Source organism: Sphaerodactylus townsendi, linkage group LG02 (assembly GCF_021028975.2).
Source record: "Sphaerodactylus townsendi isolate TG3544 linkage group LG02, MPM_Stown_v2.3, whole genome shotgun sequence".
In the NCBI taxonomy this organism is placed as follows: domain Eukaryota; kingdom Metazoa; phylum Chordata; class Lepidosauria; order Squamata; family Sphaerodactylidae; genus Sphaerodactylus; species Sphaerodactylus townsendi.
The window spans coordinates 152,678,387-152,695,527 of record NC_059426.1 but is presented as its reverse complement, the minus strand read 5'-3'; the positions used below and the strand labels follow the sequence as shown (position 1 = coordinate 152,695,527).

General features: G+C 39.5%; 1 protein-coding gene across 2 annotated transcripts in view; it reads right to left on the bottom strand.

Moving 5' to 3' along the window:
* The window catches only part of DGLUCY (D-glutamate cyclase), a 64,487-nt gene that overhangs the window by 45,533 nt on the left and 1,813 nt on the right, over nt 1–17,141 (bottom strand). For both annotated transcript variants that reach the window (XM_048485195.1, XM_048485194.1), the window contains exon 2: nt 1,977–2,085. In XM_048485195.1, coding sequence (XP_048341152.1) covers nt 1,977–2,076 — 100 coding nt within the window. In that variant the 5' untranslated portion in view covers nt 2,077–2,085. The remainder of the gene's footprint in view (nt 1–1,976; nt 2,086–17,141) is intronic.

The following is a 17,141-nucleotide window of genomic DNA, read 5'->3' as shown; positions in this document are numbered from 1 at the left end:
TTGATCCCCAAAGGGGATGCCCCATCCCCCCATTGCGCTTTACAGTGGAAGCTTAATAGTAGATTTTCCATTTCTGATAATATCCCTCTAAAAAAATCTAAAAGTTGGATTACATTTGGATACATACAGATGTGATGATGAGGAATCCAGTTTTGAAGGATTTTAACTCTTGTGTTTTAGCTTCGTTGCTGGTTGAGCTAAGGTTTTTGTACTTTTAGAGTTATTGTTGATACCATATTGTTCTTGTTGACCCTCTTTTCCATTTACAGAGCCAGTTTACTGGTTTTCTTTGAAATAAATATTCAAAAACATTTCAACCCTTACTGATGCCTCATAATTTGATGTAATTTTATTGCTTCACCGGCTATTTTATTTTGAAATTTACCAGCAGCTGCTGCATTTCCCACCCTCGACTTATACGCGAGTCAATAAGTTTTCCCAGTTTTTTGTGGTAAAATTAGGTGCCTCGACTTATATGCGGGTCGACTTATACACAAGTATATACGGTAATACTAAATTATATTGCAACAATTCCTTTAACAAAAAGAAAATCAACAAGAAAAAAAGAAGGAACGAGAGCCACATTTAAAATTAATGACATTAACTAAGCACCCTTATTAGAAACATACTTAACGGATTACACTGGAATTTACTTTCAAGTAAATATACACAGGACTAGATTACATAGTTACAATACTGAACTAAATTGACATCTGTATCCACAAAGGCTGCATTCAGATGTCCTGATTCACTGCAGTTAGTTTAAACCACATACTACTGAACTCACCATGATTAATTCAACAAAAGATCACCAAAAACAAAACAACCACCACAAAACCTGGCATAAAGATGGAATTCTTCATTTGAATGCAATTATGCTACTACAAAGCAGAATTCACAAAGTGGGCTGTAACTCTGGTATAGAATCCTGGTTTATGGCTCTTCCATTACACAGAGTTAATGAAACAGCCACCTCAGAGATGCTATTAGTATTGCCAACATTTGAACTGGTCCTTTTAGTTGTCCCTTTAATATTAGTTTGATATGCAGCAATAGTAGGTGATACTCCAGGCCATGAAAACCTTCAACTGTCCAGTTTAACACATGAAACCTTTATTAAAGGGGCAGGACATTCTTCTTCTAGCTAACTGGCAACCTAGATACCACTTTCATGAGTCACATAAAGCTACCCTATATTGAATCATATCATTGGCCCATCAGTATTGTCTACTCCAGGGGCCTGCAACTCACGGATCTGGAGCCGCAGGCTGCTCTTTCAGCCTTTATATACCTGGGCTGGCTCCCTGCATGGCCTGGAGGGGTTGGAGGGTGGCAAGTGGTGTCCCAGCTGAGCAGCTTGGAAGGCGGAAAGGTGGAGTGGAGGGGGCTGAACCGGAAGCTCTCCTGGAAAGCCTCCGGTAGATCTTTGGGGCCATGGAAAACGGGTCCAAATGGCTCTTTGGATGGTAAAGGTTGCTGACCCCTGGTCTACTCAGACTGGCAGCAGCTCTCCACAGTCACAAGTGGAGGTCTTTCACATCTCCTCCTATCCCACTCTTAACTGGAAGCAGGGAACAGAACCTGAGACCTTCTGTATGCAAAGCAGATGCTCTACCACAGAGCCATGGCCTCTCCCCCTAGAATGGCTTACTATGATGCCTCAATGTAACTAATATGTGAGAACTGTGAACATATATGTTTGCTTTTGAAAAAACAGGCTATCAAGACAAAGATTTCTAATTCAAATATCTTGACAGTATTGTAATGTAATAACCAAGGAGACAGCAAAAAGATAACATTATTTTATGACAGAAATCAGTTGCCATGGAGGAACTGGGTTTTTTTTTTTTCAATTCGAACTGTTTTAGACTGTAACATCTCTTTAACAAATTGGTTCTTGTTCCAGTCTTCCCCTGTCATTCCTTAAGAGAGGAGGAATAACAAAGTGTCTTTCTCACATATAAAAGTTCACTTACCTTCTGACATGCCGGAAGTATTCTTAATGGTGAGTTTATCTGATCTAATTAATTTTCTGACTGCAGATGGAAGAAGTGTTCTCAGATAACTTATGATCATGCCTTCTTCCTGGAACAGGATAAAATGTATTTTTTAATAGTGTAGATCAAGAACATCTAGTGATTTTAAAACCAGTGTCATTGTCATTTTGTTGATTTAGCTTCAGTTTTACAATTTCATTTTATAGTTTCATCTAGGATACAAATGATGAGTTCTCTTTTCTAAAGAATATTTTATGAAATTATTTTTAAATTAATCAAATGCTGATTTGCCTGAAGAATTAAAAAGGAAGTAACATTTCTCAGCCCAGTGTAATGTAAGCTCCAGTTATTTTCTATAGTACAGTGTCATTAAAAATATGTCAAGGAAATTTACAACTTTCATATTTTAAATTATTACAAGAATGACAAATGCATGAACAGTCTGGCTGACCAAACAAGGATTAATTCCAATAACTTTTCCAACCTCCTTTGTAAGTAACAATTATTATACCCATAACCTGAACTGCCTCACCTCTATATTTACTTGTAATTCTGATGAAGCCATGGTTAGCAAAGATGGTAATTCCTGAACAAAGCTGATTTTCAGTTTGGAAATTTACTGGTGTTATGTTTGAACTGATGAGTTAATATTCACCTTATTGCTGGTTATACAGTTCTAAAACAGCTCTAGCTGCAATGCATGGCATTTTAAATTATCTTACAAAGCAGCTGTACATTTTGTCGTTGATATCAAGGTTTACATTTTCAGCACATCTCTTATGATATGAAAATTGTTGTACCTAAAAATGATAGTCACACTTTACATGCAAATTGTGTCACTTCTTCTCCCCTCAGTATTTTTACCAGCATCTGTACTTTGTTCTTACTAGTAACCTACATCACAGAGTTGGAAGGATAATAACAAGACATCCAGTGCAAAGATCACTCAGTTCAAGGGCTTCAGATCCTCTTCCCTTTCCCCTCCCCATACCAGTCTGAGAATGGGCATAGCTTCATAGTCCAAAGAGGTCCTGCGACTGTGAGCTGAGTGGCGTACTTGCAGGAAATGGCACCCAGGGGCAAGTACTGAAATGTTGCCCCCCCCCCAAATTGCTCCCTCCCCCCAAATTGAGGCAGGCCAGTGGGCAGGGTGGGTGAATGGGGCAGGTGGATGGGGGTGCAGGAGAAGACAGGGAACAACAGCTAGCTGGAATGCTGCAGCCTCCCACATACTTTAATGGTGGGGCTGGAGGCATGCCTTTGAGCCCAGCTGACTGCTGCTCAGGCTTCTGCTGCCCAATAAGGTTTCTTGATCCTGGGAGGGGGCCTGTGAACCAGCTGAATGCGCCCCTCATGTGACATTTTAAAGTGGCACCTGGGGCGTCCCCCCCTCTGTCCCTGCTAACTATGCCATTGCCTGAACCACAGGATTGTAATGTCAAAGCTTACTTCTGTGCCATTTCATTTTCACAATCCACTTAATTACATTCTGCCATTCTGTTGAGTAACATTCCAGAGAAAGAGAAACTATTTTACTGGAGAAAGGTTTCAAACTTGGCTGAATGGAGTGAGAGGATGCAAGCCAGTATATGCAGTTATACAATCATTACAAGTAATAGAAACACAGAAAAGAAATTGACATGATTGTGCCCTACCTTCCCTTCTCGGTGAGCATGTCAAATGTTTGTCTCTAGTAGCTACTATTCCATTCAGCCCATCAGTAGAATAAAGCCCTGGTGATACAATTAGGTCTCTTCCATCAGGTAACTCAACATATTACAGGAAGGTCTGCAGTTGTCCTTCCAACACTTTATGAAGGCTCCTTCCTTTTCCATCCATCCTATCTCCTACTTTCTCCTGTAATAGCAGCTGCAGCACAGGATAGAGCCCTGTCCTATAGTAGTTCCTAAAGTCTTTCAGATATTCCTATTGCCAATAACAGTTTTGTCCTTCGGCTATCCTGGAGAACCAGTCATTGAAGAAGACTCATTCCCATGATTCATCTTCTGAAAGGTTCAGGTCAACACACGTTCTGTCGGGTTACATATCAAAAAAGCAACAAAATCACAATTTAAATCACCAGTTAGTAAGACTAGATTTAAATAATGGTCTTCCACATAAAGGCTCATTCTTCTTGGGATAATATTTAGTCAGATGAAAGTTTTATTTTTAGAATAACTTTTCAGATTAGTTTTACAACATATCAAAATTACTGATTTGGTTATTGTAATGTATTAAATTGTTCTGTGTGTGTTTCTTTAAATTGGTAAGTTGGAGTAGAGGTAAGTTGGAGTGGAAGTGGGAGGTGATTGGTTGACACTGAAGAGTGGATAGATTCTGTGCTGAACTAGGAGTCAGTCTGGACTAAAACAGTGTGTGTGTATTACTGGAGAGAGACAGCAGTCTGTACTGTAGACTGATGGGGTCAGTCTGAACTTAACTAAATCAGAGTGTGTACAGAGCTGAGGTGGTAATTTGAGGTGGTCATTTCTTAATAGTTTAAACCATGATGAAAATGTTGTTCTTCTAATTAAACTATCTGAGCTGTATACCTAGTCTTTCAGTGGACGACTGTTGCTAGCGTTAGTCAATAAATTGTCAGGGACTGAACAGCACATTGGGATGTTTTTTAAGAAACCAGAACATGACTTAGCATTAGACATCAGACGATTGAAAGATTGTACACCGGGGGTATTTGTTTTGGAATTTTTACATTGTTTCCAAAGTTTTAGAACGGCCAGATGAACACAGGACCTAACTGAGGGCAAGCCAGTTTCCACTCTCATTAATGCCACAGGGATCCCCTTAGGGAGGGCTACGATGCATCTCAAAAAGAAATTTTGGATGATTTCTAATTTGGTTAGATTGGCATTCTTCTTGCCCCACACTTCAGCAGCATACAAAAGTTGGGGAACAACCTTGCTTCTATATAGTTTCAAGGCTGGGTCAATGAGGTGGCCACCCTTGGAGTAAAAAAAAATCAAGTATAGTCTCCACTGGCCTCTGAGCAGAGGCCTTAATGGCAGCTAGTTGCAGGTTCTAATTTAGGGTGTCACGTTTAGTGACACCCAGGTACTTAAAGGAGCTACATTGCTCAACTGGATTTCCATGAATGTTCCAGGTGGACTTTTTTGGCCCTTTCCCAAAGACAATTACTTTTGCAAAACCAAGTATCTGTGATAGTATCTTCTATATGTAAATATTTCCCAAAATAATCTTACAAAAACCTGGGGAAGAGCATGACACTTCGAATGGATTAATAGATTTAATTTACCATATAGTTAAACATTGCATAAATGTAATACTATTTAAAAACTAATACTTATTTCATGATGAATAACCATGGGACTATAATGTATCTTAAACAGAAAACGATTTGTATCTCATGCAATTTCTAGGTTTCAACTGTAGGGCCTAGGGAGAAGGACCTCACTATGGGCATGGACAGTTTGTAAGTTTGATAAAACCTCAGTTAGTCTGACCTGCAGCAGCACAGGGAAGGCCCTGAGTTAGACTGAGGGAACTAATAATTTTCTTACAGGCCTAAGCCAGAGAAAGATCTGCAGCAGGCACAGCAGGAGCAGGAGCCACAAGAAAGCAGGTGTGGGAGAAGCTGCCCTGCTCTTCTAGTTAACATGTTGAATTTTCTTTTTCCCCCTTTATATTCCCAGCCACTGTTATCTGCCATTGTTCAGAGCGCCCTTCCTGAAGGGCAGTGGAAGTTCTTGTCCCCTTCAGTTGTATTATGTTCATAGCAGTGGTGGGATCCAAACATTTTAGTAACAGGTTCCCATAATGGTGGGATTCAAACTTTGGTGTAGCGCCAATGGGGATGGGCGGGGGTGGGCATTCCGGGGGCGGGGCAGTGGCAAGGACGCAGCCGCTGCGCCGGTCCTTGGGCAGGAAATGAGTGCACGCAGGTGCAGGCTGCCACGCACGCTGGCGCACCTCCTGCTAGACTGCTTCAAGTTCAGCGCGCTACTGCTGAGAGGAGGGGCGTAACTAAGGCAAACATCACGTGGCAAAATCACCAATTAGTAACCCCCTCTCGGCACACACAAATGATTAGTAACCTACTCTCAGGAACCTGTGAGAACCTGCTGGATCCCACCTCTGGTTCATAGGTATTATGATTTAGTTTTACTTCTAGTTGTAAAGCTGCTGTGTTTACGGTAAATGTTTGTTACCTGGAATGTTGTTTTCCTGTTTGAAGCAATTTCACATTTATTTACCAAGCTATAAGAGTTCTGTTATTTTACGGATTTTAAATCCTCCCTACAATTTTCCAATAGGGGTCTACGTAGCCAGGGGTCTGCTGGATTAAATGTAAATAGAGTTCTTCCTCAAAAAGCATTTTATTTTTAAAATCAAATTTTAATTTTAAAAATCCATTAAAAATAATAATTACTGATTTTTATTTACCATGTGGGCAGTTCCTCCAAAGTGAAGGACAACCAGAGCTATGGATAGCCCTGGACCCTTTTGTCCAACGAGTTCCTTATGATAATTTGGGTCTGCAATAGCTATTTTGTGAACAGCTTGTCAACTTCCGCATATGGTAAATTGAAACAGAATCTTCAATAACTTTTACAGGGATAATAACCCTTTTGTTACAAAGCAAAACCTAGTCACCAGAATTATAAATGGGGAGAGGTCAAATATTTACGCCAGCATGGTGTACTTGTTAAGGGCAGTGGACTCTAATCTGGGTTTGACTCCCCACTTCTCCACATGAGCGATGGACTCTAATCCAGTGAACCGGATTTGTTTCCCCCACTCCTACTCATGAAAACTGCTGGGTGACCTTGGGGCAGCCACAGTTCTCTCAGAATTCTCTCAGGTGTCTGTGGGGAGGGGCAGGAGTTTGTAAGCCCCTTTGAAACTCCTTACATTGGGAAAAAGCAGGGTATAAATCCACACTCCTCCTCTTCTTATGTGAGGGAAGGGTGACAAGCTATTCAAATACAGGTTAGGAAAGGGTCATAAGGGTCATATCACCAACTAACTCTGAGGCAGTTGTCTCCCATATTTTTCAAGTCATCTCCATTTCTTTTTGTCCCCTCTGTCTTTTTAATTTCCCCAACCTTCGCCTTTTATTTTTCCTTCCTTCCTTTTTCACTTACAAAAACAACAACAACAACAACTGGGGAAGGCAATGCCAGCTGTCTGTGTACTAGGGGGAAAAGGTCAGAATAAACCCTGAGTGTCCACAGTATGTTATGGAACCCAATGTTGATAATGGTAATTTTCAAGTAACAAACAGTGAAAGCTAGACACTCTCGGTTTCTCATTGTATAGAAACTGGCAAATTTGATGCCAACTCTGAATATGAGGCGTTTTTTAAAAAAGAAATGCCCAAGAATCCCTCTTGATTTTCTTGTCAGCTTTCAGTATCATCTACTATGATATCCTTCTTGATTTGTTGTTTGAGATTAATACTGAGGACACTAAACATCACTGGTTTACCAATTTCAGAAGGTGGTGCCGGGTTAACGACAATTTGACTTTGACACTTGTACTATGGAGGCTGTGTTCTATTCTGACTTCATTCTAAGTCTCCAGGTGATTGCTTACAGAAGTCTTTGTGTAGATGTTCAACTGATTCAACATCAGTTATCTGATGACACCCAGCTTGATTTAGGTTTTTTTTATCTAGATCAATGGATGCCAGAAATGAATGTGTGAGGGTGAATTAGATAAAAGCCCAAAAACTGGTGCTGAATCCACACAAGACTGAGATAATCTTGGTCAATAATAACTAGAAATGTGATGAAGTTTATACTTCTCCAGCAGTTTGGAAAGGAGGGGTTTCCTACCTGCTGAATTTTCCTCTGGCTCAGATAACAAATCTAATCCCTAAATAAATAAATCCCTAAATAAATAAATTCAAATTTTTTAGAATGAAACCCCCCCCCCCCCCCAATCTTGGTGAACATCTTGAACAGATGAGTTAGGCTAAACTAGCAGTTTATCAGCTGTGAGGGCATGGGGCATAGGGAGAGTGCTCCCTTGGTGCTAAGCAGCATTCAACTGAACCCCATACACAGCAGAAGCAGGTAGATGTTGGCGGGACTCGACACCACTTGGCAAGAAAAAACAAAGAAAAAGAATCCCCCTCCTCTCTCACAGTGCTGTCTATTAATCTTCATATCTTATGATCATATGAATTTTTAACAAGATCAGTGTATTACTCCGAAGAATTGCTGGGGACTGTGTGACGAGGTAGAGTGCTGCCACTGATTTTTGATGTGATAAAGATTTGATGAAATAAGGATTTCAATGTTCTACTGATAAATGATTGCATTTTAATTTTTCCCCAAAGTTGCCTTTTGTAGTGGAAAGATGAAACAGAAATGTTCTAAATAAAACAAGTTTGATACCAGCTAATAAAGTATTAGTGTTGGATTCTAGGAATATGACTTTTTTTTCAGCCCTGCCTACACTACATCCATTATTTCTGAAACCAACAAACCAGTAATGCTACCTTAGAAACTGGAAACAGAATACATTTCTTTAAATTACTCGATGCAGCAGGGTAAAGGATAGCAGTGGCTCCTCATCTTGCTTCCTTTATGCTTCTGTTTCAAGGCCTTGATGTTGATAGCACAGGCTCTGTTTCTTAGAGAACTGTGGAACATACAAGAAAACCACCAGATGGTTCCAGGAAATAAAATTTTATTATGCTGAGGGGGTGGGGGGGATGGGGTTCATGCCCACTAGGCATTTCTCCAGTGAGTTGTTCTAAAGGCAATGCATGTATACATTTGTATAAAGGTATGAATATGCTGTTCCATGCAAAGTTATTCACAACCGTGTCACAAACTCATTGGTATTTTGTTTCTCATATATCATTAACATTACTACACCTCAGACTTTCTTCACCATGTTGCAATTATCTGGTGCACATATCTGTGTGCGTGACAGTCTCACTTAACATTTATGGGTTCCTAGCAAACAAAGGTTACAGAAGCCAATTGCTGATTATTTATTTGCCCTTATATATGATCCACAGAACTGTAGATTCATTAGAATTGGGTAAGCAACAGGCATTGGACCTCTTCCACCATGGAACTAAAACGTGGAACCCTCCCCAGAGAAGGCTACCAGATGCCAAACTGGATGTCTTTTAGGCTCCAGGTGAAAACAAGTCTATTTTATCTGTATACACAGCAGAAGAGAAAGTTGTGCAATACAGGTGGTTTTACCGTCATTTTCTCATGATCTCCACACACATTAGCCTACTCAATGTGAAAGCATAGTTGTATTCACCCATCATTATGCAACTCTCTCTTCTGTTTGCCTTCCTTATTTCCTTCTCCATTTCATGTGTCTTAGGCAGGCAATTGCATGTCCCAATATTTTATTGATTTACAACATTTTAAAGCTACCTTTCCACTCAGAGTACAAAAGGCTGCTTAAAAATGCATACAGATGTATATAAAACAATTAAAACAAAACACAGAGCCACAGTAAGTTACTTCTGGGGCTTGGCATTTCCATCTTTAGCAATTCTGCATTGAAGACTCTTAAGTTTTCTGGCCAGTTTGGCACACAGAGCAACTCTACCTCTTACACACCCTCACCTGTCCATCCTATTTTGCTCATATTCATGTATTTCTGTCTGCCACAGCTTCTAACATTTGCACATAGACAACTTCACTTTGTTTCCTTGTCCAAATGTCTTCAGAATGCACATTTTCCCCATACTTCCGTTTAAACAACTGCCACATATATCACCCAGACTAGTTAAGCCATCATCCCCTAATGAGGAATCATCCTGCATGTGATGTTTTCCAGCTCCTATCAGCTTTCCCCAGCAAATAGTTAGACGGTTCCAGTTTGGTTCAGGTAGAACCTGCTTTTTTTATAAAGGATCAGGATGTCACAAAACATTACTTAGTGCCTAACTAACCTAAATTTTGCCTCTTGGCACCATTGTTTCATCTATGCACTGGGACTCTAATCTCTGCTTGTCTAGCTGCCCTGAGAATGCTACCTTTCGGGCTTGATTAACAAACATAAAAATTTCCTTGAGAACTGCATCATTATATGTTTCAACACCACTGATGCTATGCACCACGACCACTGGTGCCGCTACCAGCCAGTCTAGCTACACAACTAATCCCACAGTCTTCATCTCAGGCAGGAAATTCATTACATGGTCAAAACATTCATCACAGATGCATCTCCGTCCACTCCTGAGGACTGAATCTCCCATTACCAAGAGCTCCCCTGCCTTGTGGGGTATCTGCCATTCAAGTATTTGTGGGTTCGATTTTAATTGCCATTTGAGAAATAGGTCCTTTCTACAGAATTATCCGCTCCACCCAACCAGACACTTTCCTCCTTCAGGACTCTCATTCTCTATGGCCCCTTCCGCACATGCAAAATAATGCGTTTTCAAACCACTTTCACAACTGTTTGCAAGTGGATTTTGCTATTCCGCACAGCTTCAAAGAGCACTGAAAGCAGTTTGAAAGTGCATTATTCTGCATGTGCAGAATGAGCCTATAGGACTCAATGGCTGTCTCTAGCAGGTCCCTGAAAGATTTGCTTACATACCTCTCTGTTATTCTCAGTTTCTCCAGGCGAGCAGTTTTAGTCTCAAGAGGTTGAATTCATGTCCTGAAAGCCCAACTTATTACATCAAGAACACACTCACAACTTCTGCCCAGCTTGCTGAGTCAAATGTTGTAACACACTGTGCAATCTATTGGTTTCCCCATCCCAGTGCTGGCTTTCCACCTTCATGATTGTTTTTGTACTTCAGTGCCTTTTAACATAAAATCAGGAAGTTCATACAGGACTATGTAAGTATCTGATAACAAGAAGAATAGTGCCTGAGTTTCTTTGCAATACTTCTGAACTCATCTCTTACCTTTTGCCAGACTTTTTTAATTATTGTGCAGATTTAGTCCCACTTGTTATTGTTTTATATATATCCTATTTTTTAGCCAGAATTGGTTTCAAACTGCTCCCAGAAATCAAAATCTAAAATCAAATGTCAAAGCTCAGCGCAAAATGTTTCTTGAAGATAGGATTCTTACCAAAGTGGGATTTAGGCACAGTGGAAGAGTGCTTGCCTGCTTCCTGCGCTCCCTTTGATTGCATAATGGAAGGTAGTTAGAAACTGGAGCCAAAGCTGGATCCAGGCATAATGGAGCAATGCCTGACTGCTTCCTACCCTCACTTTGCCCCATTAACAGCTGCTAGAAATACAGAAGCTCTCTGATGGAACTAGTAACAGGGATAAGGAAGGCTTTGCTGCTTCTTTGTTGAAATCTGTGTGCCTATTACTGATGGGTAAATGCTTTCTAAAATACCAACTGACATCATGGTTGCTGCTTCAAAGTCCGATATTAAAATGGTATGGTAGGTATGGTATATTTAATTTATATACCGCCCTCTCCTGAAAGGCTCAGGGCAGTGCACAACAACATAATAACATCAATAAACATAACATCATAGAACAACCATCAATAAACACCTAAATAACACAGGATCAATAAACATAACATCATAAATCATAACATAGCATCATAAAACATAACATTGTACAACAACCATCAATAAACAAATCAATAAATATAGAGTGAATAAACATAGGATCATAACATCATAAACATAAAATATCATAAATATAGCAACATAGACATAGTATTATCATACCAATAAAAATCCAAACGATACAGTAATAATAGAACACATGAACATTATAAATACAATTAAATCAATTGAGATCAGTTTACAATGAATTAACAATAATTCAATAAACAGATGGCGTCACCATACAAATACAAAGGTAAATATATAGCCATGCCTATTGACCAGCACAGGCAATAGCACCACATATTATCTAGTAGAAAAAACTAGCAGTAACCAGAAAAAACTCTGGAAAAAGCCAGTTTGGATAGAAGAAAAAAGAAAAAAGAAAGAAAAGAAGAATAAAAAGATAGAAAGGAGAGGTAACCTGGACCCGTCTGTCACCTGGCGTCCAGACACCCTCCTTCAACAGCCAAGGAGAAGAACACAGAATACCACCACCCACCTGGCCGACTACCACCCAGACAGGTATAGGTGGTCCCTATGCTGGAACAGGTGGCCGTCTGCCACTCAGTCACCTACTCTGCAACAATTGTGGACTTAAGAATAAAACATTAACACCTACACTAACCCAAATCCACCTAACTACCGTAGCTTAAATATTTAACTATCTGAATCCCACTAATTTATTTATTTATTTATTTATTTATTGTTTGGACTTTTATACCGCCCCATCCCCGAAGGGCTCTGGTTTATCAAATCAAACTAACCACAAAATTAACTACTAACTACTAGCCAATACATTCTAATTACCTACACTATCCTATATCAAATTCCATGATCTAACAATCTCCAATTATCTAAGCAGCTTCTTTTTAGACAATCACTTGAACCACTCCACCAGTACAGATATGAGTGGGACTCACAGAACTCTGGGAGCAAGCCATAGTTCCATAGGTCTTGCAAGCAGATCTTCCACACAGGCAGCAAGACAGACCAGGCAGGCAGGCACTGTTGAAAGCTAGTTGACTTGGGTTGCTGCTCCTTAAGTGGCTGACCAGCCCCACCCTCTCCAGGAGCTGTAAATGGGGTGGAGTGGGACTCACAAGCACTCTAGGAGCAGGCCATAATTCCACAGGTCTTGCAAGCAGATCTTCCACACAGGCAGCAAGATGGACCAGTCTGGCTAGTCAATGACATGTTTTTCTCAAAATTCTGCAGCAGCAAGAAGCATTTATACATTCACACACAATTGGTTTTTGGAATTTATTAGTATTGTGATTTGACAGAAGACTGCAAATAACTTTATTGCTATAGCTCCTTATTTATTTACATAGTAATGATTCCCAATGACAGTATATAAGGTTGGAATCTCTCTGGCGATCAGATCTTCTTATAGCCCCTAGAACTTTTTGGCCAAATAGACTCAGTGGCTTCCATACAGGACAGCAGAGTGGCCAGTTGCAGGACTACTACCCTGTTTCACCGAATATAAGACATCCCCTAAAAATAAGACATAGTAGAGGTTTTGCTGAAGTGTGAAATATAAGACATCCCCCAAAAGTAAGACATAGCAAAGTTTTTGTTTGGAAGCATGCCCGTCAAACAGAACACAGAAAAATAAGACATCCCCTGAAAATAAGACATAGCACATCTTTGGGAGCAAAAATTAATATAAGACACTGTCTTATATTCGGGGAAACACGGTAGTTGGAATCCCTGCAGTTCTTGACAAGAGTGGATTTAGGAGAAGAAATCTGTAAGAACAGCTGGAAAAAAGAAAATAAGGGAATTAAGGGAACAAGGGGCAAGGAGACTACAGGAATGTGTGGGTGGGAGACAAGCACACTGGGCATTTAAGTAGGCTGACTGAGAGGCACAGTGGCTGAAGGAGACTGAATAGGGTTGAACTACACGTGGCATGTAATTTCTGCATAAAAGGCAAAACAGGTGTGATAGTGTCAGACTGAACAGAGACTGAGAATGTTTTAATCTGCTCAGAATGACTACCCCATTTTCTACCTGAGAAGAATATCTGCAAAACCATACAAAGGATAGGACTTCTGTATGTCATCTACACAAAGGAAATGTACAGCTAAGAGAACCTGGGAGACTGAAGGCCAATTCGCATGCTGCAAAGGTCACAGGCTAACAAGTTGCCATCATGAGGGATTTGGGGAGAGCACAATACTGGGAGCTCAATATCCAAGTGTACCCAGGCTTCTCCACTGCAGCCCATTCTCCAATCTGAAACAGACTGGGGATCTTCTACTCATTAGGTCCTTCTCTTCATTCCCTGCAATCCCAATGTAAATCAGGCATTCATGTGCCTCAGAATTAAGTTCCCAGCTGAGGCTTCCAATGTACACATGTGGACCTTGTAGTATTCAAATCAGCCTTGAGACTAGGTCAAAAAGTTAAGATGACAGAGAACTGTTTCTAAACCCTAAATGGCATTGTGTGCCTTTTAAAGTGTTGAATGGAAGGAACAGTTTTGCCAAGTATATTTTATCAATATAAACCGGTGACTGGCATCCCTCAAGTGTCAGCCAGGGCCGGGGGCTGAAGTGGTTGCTCCTACTGAGTTTAATTAACTAGAATATCATTCTTTGGTTGCAGTTTTCTAGTTAGGGTATAATTCCTAGTCACTTTATACAAGTTCAAGTTATGACCCGAGAGGGTTTCCAGTGAAAAGATATAGAACAGAGACCTATGGAAAACCTTCTAGTTAGATGATGTTGTTTTGCATGTGAGTAAGAATTGCATAAGAATGGTTTTGTCCTTAATTAGAAATACCAACTCTAATCTTCATTCCTTTCCTCCATTTATTAAAAACCACACTTCTTGTGTTTTACGTGAAGCTATTTTTACAGTTCCTGTGGAGGCAAAGTAACGGTACAACCAGTTGCCTGCAGTTCTTTCTATTAGTTGTTCATCTACTTGCACAGATCACTCAGCTAGCACTAGCTCCTGCAGCTTATTAGAACAATTATAAGACACAGTTAAAACTCAGCACCAATTCCTGGGACAAATTATGGTTTGAAGGCCACTAACTGGGTATCCAATTGCCCATCCTTTAGTTTTGGAGACTTCCAGCATTCCCTTCCCTCCCTTTTTTCCTCCACAATCACCCTAGTACCTAGGGTACTCACACCCAGCAATCTGTTCAAGGTGATAATGCCAGAATATAAAAGCGAGTTACTTGAAATGACACTATATAGGTTAAGTCCAGTGCATATAATGCTCTATGCCAGTGGTGGCGAACCTTTGGCACTCCAGATTGGCCATGCTGGTAGGGGCTGATGGGAATTGTAGTCCATAACATCTGGAGTGCCAAAGGTTCGCCACCATGGCTCTATGCTCTGTCTCAGAAAAATATGTTAGTTGGGTCGTATATTCCTCCACCACAGAACTCAACATGCTGAACCTTCTTTGTGGTAGAATGCTCTACTAGGGTCCTAATGCCTACCCTATTTTTGCTCCCTCACATCCATTTGAAAGTATAAATAAAAACTATAAATGCTCTTGTATCAAAGCACCATGTTCAATAATGCACAAAATAATGGTTTTGAAAATATTTAATTTGGACTATATTCTAATGTGGAAGCATACAATTTTCTCGACCGCTGCACTTCAACTGACTGTATTAACATATTTTTTCTGACACAAAGTATAGTCAAAACCACTGCATACAATTCCAGTGAAACCAACTGGCATTAACAGAAATGTCACAAGAGGAAAATAAAAGCCAAATCTAAGGCTCAACTGCACACAGGTAGTACAATACAGAGGCACGTATTGTGGTCCCTGAAATTACAGGCAGGGACCGTCTCCTTCCATTTCTCTGGCACTGATGAGAAATCCCCCACCATTTTTGTTCATCCTCACCGATGAGAAGGCCACATGCTTCTGAGCATGTGGAAATTGCACTGTACAGTTCACTGCTTTATTGTTATTAGCTGCCTTGGCCTCATGGAATTGTGAGATATTAATAAATCACCAACATACAATTGCATGTGTTGCTTTTACAGGAGTGCCAGAGTGAAGTTTCTGTTAACCCCCTTTACACCAACCTAGGTCCTTCTGAATACTGGAAACTATCAAAAGGGGATTTTTTGTTGTGCTTTAAGACAAGTAAAGCAGAAGTGCCTAGGCCCACCTGGTCTTGCAAAGGGTATGGCACAACAGTTGCAATATGAACCTGTCATTGCACCATAATAGCTACCATAAGAGATCTCTCTCATTTGAAAGTCAACAGGATATCACAAAGCCACAGAAAAATACGTGTCTTTTTGAAACATTATTTTTGAAATATTTATGAAACCAAGATAAGTCTCAAGAAGAATAGACCAGTAAATTATGTTTTAAAAAATCTTATCATAGGTTAAAACATGTATTAAATATATTTGCACAAAACAAACATTACTCAGAAACTGTCTGCAAATAAACTAATCCAAGCAATGCATACAAAACTTACTTTCTCTTTGGCCTGTCAGAAATCAATTTGTAATTTCATAATTTGTGAAAACATCCAGAGCACTATTCCTAGAAGTGTTTTATTCAGAACTGTCTTTAATCACACACTTCCGACTGATTCTTCTAATTTTCTTCCTGCATTGTCACATTACTTTATAAGGGTAAAGGTTACATGCAAATTAGAAAACATTTTAAAGGAATATATGCTTATTCCCAATTCATTAGAAACACACTGTTCAGGGTGAATAGGCAGCTTACAATGAAATAGTTATTTATCTTTAATTTGCATTATATATCAAAATCAGCTCTTTCTGTCATTAAAGTTTGTATAATACTCTATATTTCAACACCCTGACACTTTATTATACAGAGAAACGAGATTTTTCTTATAGTCCTACATCATTTCAACATTTAAGCTTATAGATTTGTTATGAGAATAAAAACTGTAATTCTTAACACAGTGCATTTTGGCAGATTTAACGTTGGCCTTAGAAATTTATGTTGTACAACCTCAATGCTATTTTAAGTTATCAACCCACATAGTTTGGTTCTTCTGCACAGGATTCATATCTCATATGAAGGCTTGTAACATATGTGTTTGTTAAAATGTGCCAATTCCATATTTATATTTTATATTAAATAAGCACTTCTTATGTAGTCATAGGGAAAACACTGCTAGAAGACTCTGAATATACTAGGTCATTTAAAATATTAAACGTTATGATAGGGGAACATATTTTTGGATATTGTCATTATGTTATTCAAAGGTTTTGCTATTCAGAATAGTATGAGAAGTCTGATAAAAGTAGTAGTGCTATCATAGCTACTTCTTAAACTGTAGTCTCACTGTGTAGATCAAAAAAAATCCACAGAATAGGGCTACCAGGGATATATATTTCTACTAACCCAGAGAGAAATCCCAAGTTTGTAGAAAAATCTGTGCATAGATATTTGTGTGTGTGTGTGCACATGTATGTATGTATGTATGTATGTATGTATGTATGTATGTATGTATGTATGTATGTATGTATGTATGTATGTATGTATGTATAGAGGGTTAACACCTGCCCCCTCCCCCAATAAAGCAATTACTATGCAGGGGGAAAGATATTCTAGCAATTAAAT